Genomic DNA, 6,210 nt, shown 5'->3' with positions numbered 1-6,210 from the left:
AAAAGAAAAAACAGTTTTCAATTTTGTGTCCTTGTTCTCAGACTTGTTTGTTTTGGGTGGTGAGTGGCTAGTGGCAGATGTTCCACGCTGGCACTGCGAAGCTACTTTATGATTGTCCAAAGTTTCATTTGGCACACGTAAAGTAGGCTTTCCTGATTGCAGATCCTTACTCTTGGTCTTATTCGATTCAATTGATGGTATTGGACGCAGCAATTTGAGTCCACCATTGCTAGCCTTTTCTTTACGAAAAACTTCAATCCACACACTGACCAACTGACGAGCTATAGCACGAATATCTCGGCTTGTGTGCATGCAAACTTTTTCCTATACAGTCCTCCCAATTCCTGCATGAAGTTCAAGGAGAAGAATAAGGGCTTGTCGCCAAGCTGCAATAGCAAACAATTTAGACAACATCCACGTAATACCTATAACAAAAAGACATCAATCTAGCAGTGCACAGATAAACCACCATTCTCTCATTAATGTCAGATATTTTCTTATTTGTTTTCCTTTTGATATTCTATCAAAGTTAGTTAAAAAACAAACATTTCCCTACAAATGAAAACCTTCCATGTCGACAAGCATTTCCTTACAAATGGAGCTATGTGCATACCTGATAAACGCACAGTTACCAGATCAGTTGAAACAATCACAAGCAAGCACACACAGTGCCGCAGTAGTTGAGTAGCATTTTCCCCTAGTGAATCCTACCAAAATCAGAATGCAAACACAAACAGCTTCAATATAGGAAAAGTATCGGTATCCTGCAATGCATAAAGAAACAACTCATTAATCTACTTACAAGTATCCAAGAGTTCGGTGTACTTAGTCCTTCTTTAGACCCAGCAAATGATTTAAGAACATCTGCAGGAAGCTTCAATAATTCCTTAGCCAAATGTAGGCGCCCTGACATAGTTTTTGCACTGAAGAACATTTATTGCAGCAAAGATTCCTTGCTAACAATTGGATACATTATACCAGACGAGTTTTTACTTAGAGCAGTTGAAAGTTCACATGCTTCAAGTCTATTTGACATGTCTCTAACTTCATTTACTTCACTGTCCGACTGCATTTGGTAAGTTTGTAGAGCTCCCACCTCAGCCATATAGTCATTTCCAGTGTTTTGTACAAGTCCGTACTAAATGATGACATTACTCCGAACAACAGCTTGCTATAGAGCTTGCGTCTTCCTTTAAAGATTATTTCGAAAACTAGGTTTTCCACATCAGTGTCCATGTGATACGCCACGTTAGCGAAGCCACCTCCAAAACCGCCTTATGGTTTTATTTAGAGGATATTGAATATTTCAGAGGATTATATACCCGGTTTCATACTTTGGTGGGTTAATTAAGTAGTCACACCTGGATAGTTGAGGGGTCATGTAGACTAGTACTTCATGTTTCTTTGATTAGTTTTTTCTTCTTTTAAGAGTATGACTCCTTGCGGGAAATCCTCTAAAAAAACTCCTTGTGGGACATGTAAAAAATATGAACCTAGGTGTACCCCCACATCAAAATTTGGATTATGCACTTAATTTTCTTTTAAAAAAAACATACACATATATAGAGCATGAAAATAAGACTTAATTTCAAATGAAAGTGACTTTGGCTTATTTGTTCAGTCACATACATATATAGGTACACTGAGTAAATATACACATGATGGATCAGTTTTCTAGAACATGTATATATATCGTATATGTGATCAGTAGTATTGGGGAGGTAGGCACATTTTACTCCTTTTCTTCCCCCTTCGAGTCGGTTTGTACATATATCTACGTTGTACAATACTACAATAGACATGAAGCCTGCCTTTGGATTATAATGCTCGAGAGCTTCGATTAGAACTGGGAGAGAAACTGGAGCTGCTTCAGGATGGGGCTGAGCGCCTCCATGAGCTTCTCGCAGGGGTGATTATGGACTCCCTCGTACGTGGTCACCACGATGCTCGTGTCCTTGGCCAGGCGCTGCACCTGCTTCTTCACGCCGCACGTGTGGTGGGTGCACCGATAGTAGCTCCTGCATCGGCAGCATGCAGTGTTTTGTAAGTATACTAAGTACTGAATATTTATTCAGGCATTAGAGCACTATATGTCTTTGCTAGAGTCGAGGACACACGAGGATCGATGTTATTTTCTAATCACCCGAAATCAAGCATTGTTTCGGTCGATCTAAATCGGTCGTAGTATCCCGATCAAACGGCCATAATATCGTCTTCAATCTCCGTCTCATTTCTCTCTCCGTAATACGCTCCCCTGCCCACTGTCTCCTCTTGTCTTCGATAGCGTTTTTTTACCAGATCCGCACCCATCATCTACCGTCGCACTAACCTCCCTGTTTTAGAGCTTTCCCGCCCAGGCACCGGCCATCCAACGATCCTCCGTCGCCCGCGCAGCCGACAGTGCCCCCGCTGCCTCACCGCTCCGTCCCCACACCCACCTCTTCCGCTGGACTAGCCTCTCTCCCGGAGCTCTTTTAAGTTTGACGACGAAAAAAGCCCCCTAACCCCTGTCGGCACAGCCACCGTTTCATCGCCTAAGAGATCAAGCTCCTTTTTGCATGTTTATATATATTCACACCCATCATCTGAGATGTCTGAACTCTAGGTACCGTGAAATAATATATGCATGGATGCATGTAGATCGACACTCGCCAAACTAGTCGTGGTAGCTAGTCTATATAGGTCGCATTGCCGCGTGCATGTTCGTGCTAGGATTGTAGGATGATGCATACTCAGTTCGATCGATGAAAAATGCGTTAAAAAGTAGTAAATGAAATCTTGACTGGGATAATGTCGTCTTTCCAGCGACTAGATATGATCAGAGACGTGGTCATTCTAAGCAGGGATGAACCATGTGGATGTACGTTGATAGAGATTTGGCAAACAACATGGGGCCCGGCGTAGCTCCGCAACCGTATCCACCAGTCAATATATGGCGTCAAGCGCACCGTCATGCATGCACGGCTATGCATGTTAGCTCGGGAGCGTTGAACCTCCATTTCTTTTCTTAATTCCAAGATGATGCACGCCGTGATATAGTTGGATTCATGCGAAATCGTGAATACAATGAAGCATGCAAATGCATGTTACATCGAAGCGTCCAATTGTACTGACCGCATACGATGGGAAAAAATTATTTAATGGTGTTACTGCAGGCGTCTTCTCCTAAAACATTGTTTGGATAGTCACCACGGGTCTCCAACATAGATCTTAAAGTGTTAGATAAAATCCACTAATGTTAATCATATATGTTAAATAATAAGTATATATAATAATTTTCTTTTTAAACGAGATTTATTATTTTGATATCCACGTTTTGAACAGGTGATCACCATGCTTTAGGAGCAGGTGTCTACAACAACACGGCATAGAATTTTTTTTTCGCACGAGCATGCATGCGTTTGGTCCATGCGACGTCGCTGCTCACTCGTGCATGAAATGGTGTTACGATATACGGAGTAATACGTAGAGAGAAATCGAACCTGGGGTGTGCGCTGTTCTTGACGGCCTTCTGCCCGTACTTCCTCCACCGGTAGCCGTCGTCCAGGATGTCGTTAACGCTCCTCGTCTGGAACGCGAACCGCGGCCTGCTCACCTTCTTCTTCCCCGACCTCCCGGCGCCGCTGCCCTTGGCCGCCTTCTCCTTGCTACTACCACTCCCGCTGGCCCCCGCCTCTCCGTCGTTCTCCCCGCTCTGGTCCACCTGCACGGCCTCTTGCTGCCACGGCACGGCTGGAGTCATCAAGCTGGCCTGCTGGAGCAGCGACGACCAGTCCACCATCGCCGGGAGAATCATCGGCGCCACCGTTGCCGCAGGCTGCTGCTGCTGGAGTGCTGTAAGGGTACTGTGCTGATCATCTGATGATAAGCTCGGCGTTGCAAGTGGCGGCGACGGCACGGCGAAGTAGGGGAAGCTCGGAAGCGTGTGCGCGTCATCGTCTCCCTGTAGGTTGTTCTGCATTGGAATGCTCTGCGCGCGTGCGTTCCAGGGGGACGTGCCACGTACGTGGGCACCGGAGACATGTCTAGTGATTTATAGCAGCAAATTGAACGAGAAGCCACTAGAAGATGAGAGGATGTTGGGCAAACGTGCACGCGCAGAACGAGAGAGAGAGAGAGAGAGAGAGAGAGAGAGAGAGAGAGAGAGAGAGAGAGAGAGAGAGAGAGCAGATCTCAACTACCTGCTAAATCAGTTCAACCGCCCTGCCTGCCCCCGGCATTTACCTTTGCCGCCGATGCAATATAATGGAGGTTTGGCCGATACTACTGTCCTTGTAAAAAAACAGATCACTAGCGCCCGCATACGTTATTCTCTGTTTACTTTCGAGCAAACAAATTCCAGGAACGTTTTATTATCGCCTTAACTGACCGAGTGCGCGCGCTTGCGTGATTGCATGCAAGGCAAGGGATGGAGTAGAAGCATCCTTTCTGTAGTCTGGTACGTAGTTCGTATTTGGTGAGTGTGCATCAGTAGTGCATGCGTGCATGCTCTTCAATCCTTGTCCGTGAAAGCCAATATCTCTACTATTTCTCCTCTACTATTTAAAAAACATATAATGGTCGTTCCAAAACTAGACATGATGTCTTGGCTCCTCTATTCCTGATAGGTGGTCCCGCACCTCCTGTGTCCTGTCCCCGCCCCCCTCTACACGTTCTACCCTTGCTCCATCATCGTCTCCTCCTCGTCGCTGCCGTCCTCCTCCTCACACCCTCAGCCGTGGTGGCGGAGAAACCTGCCTCCTTCCCGTCCTTCTCCCTCCGCAATCTCACCTTCCTCGACGGGGCCTCGCTTCGCGCCGCCTCCGTCTCCCTCCTGCCGCCCTCCTTCCAATCCAGCTCTCCCACCCCACAACTCCACCGCATCCCACTCCCCCACCCTGAGCCCTACTCCAATCGCACATCACCCACGCGCTTTGTCGCCTCCTAGATCCCACCGCCTCTCTGCTCCCAGGCTGCCCGTTGCCGGCCAGAGTCGCTCCATCCCCTCCGCCGCTCACCCTCCTCCCCAACCACGCCCTCAATGCTCTCCTCCGCGCGCTCAATGCCACTGGCCATGTCCGCACCGTCACCTCCCTCTTTTGCGCCATCCCCACCCTCACTCTGCACTCCTTCAACTCCCTCCTCCCCACCCTCCTCCAACGCAGCCACCACCGTGCGGCATCCGCGCTTCTCACCGCGTTCCTCAACTCCCACGACACCTCCCCCAATGCCACCACGCTCAACACTCTCCTCCACAGCCTCTCTGCCGCTTCCCCATGCCCGTTCACCCCCACGCTCCTCAAGATCTTCTGCTTCTTGCCAGAGACGTATGCCTTCACCCCCACGCCATCTCCTACAACTCCCTCCTCTCCGTTCTGTACCGAGCAAGCGACCTGGCCACCGCGCGCAAGCTATTCGAAGGAATGCGCGTGAGCGAAGATGGCAGGAAATGCGGCGACTTCCCTAATGTTGTCACCTACACGACCATGATCAAGGCGTATTGTGCAAATAGACTTGCCGACGAGGAGGCCAGACAATAGGGTTGTTGCTGCTTCTCCAAGGACTCTGAAGCAAATAGCTGTTGAAAATCAAAGCGCTCAAAAAGAATTTAAGGGCAAGTTGATTGACAGAGGAAAGGTAGATATGTAACAGCAATCCTCCAGTCGCATCCAAAAAGAATCCTCCAGTCGTGTACCTATCATTGAAGAAAGGTACATGATTGGAGGATTTGATCGATCGGTTGTAAGGTACATGAGTGGAGGATTTGATCTGTAGACATATATGGTTGGGATGTATGTGGGTTAATACGAAATGTAATCTTCATGAAATTTGACATGCCTGGGTTACACATTTTGCTTTGCCTTGATTGTTGTAACTGCCCTCGCAAAAAAAAAAAATGATTGCTCTAACTGCTACTGACCAAATGCACTGCACTATGTGTATTTTTATCAGTTGAAATAGACACATGGTCGTTTGTATCCGTCACTTGAGTCAATTGTGATGACCATGCTGAGTTTATTTTTGTAAACACTGTTGAAATGTTACATGTAACAAACTTAACCATCTATTTGCTATTGTAGTGTATGTTACTACATTTCGTCTTTGGAGGCAATCTTTTCTGAAATTGACTCTTAATATTGGGATGTAATCTTGTCCTAATAAATCATTTGTTGGTTGGTTATATATTTACCATTCTTCATGTGCTTTAGTGAACATTACAAAGAACCTCAG

The 6,210-nt window shown here is 46.8% G+C and overlaps 1 protein-coding gene across 1 annotated transcript; it reads right to left on the bottom strand.

The window, feature by feature from the left end:
• Positions 1-1,604: 1,604 nt before the first annotated feature.
• On the bottom strand, positions 1,605-3,993 carry LOC133889552 (probable WRKY transcription factor 75). The gene is made up of 2 exons (XM_062330032.1): positions 3,483-3,993; positions 1,605-2,018 (listed from the first exon to the last, which is right to left on the bottom strand). Exons 1-2 carry the CDS (start codon positions 3,959-3,961, stop codon positions 1,841-1,843), a joined length of 657 nt encoding a protein of 218 aa, XP_062186016.1. The 5' UTR covers positions 3,962-3,993; the 3' UTR covers positions 1,605-1,840.
• Positions 3,994-6,210: the final 2,217 nt, after the last annotated feature.

The sequence above is a fragment of the Phragmites australis genome, chromosome 1, assembly GCF_958298935.1.
Source record: "Phragmites australis chromosome 1, lpPhrAust1.1, whole genome shotgun sequence".
NCBI classification, from domain to species: domain Eukaryota; kingdom Viridiplantae; phylum Streptophyta; class Magnoliopsida; order Poales; family Poaceae; genus Phragmites; species Phragmites australis.
This window is presented reverse-complemented; position numbering and strand designations above follow the sequence as displayed.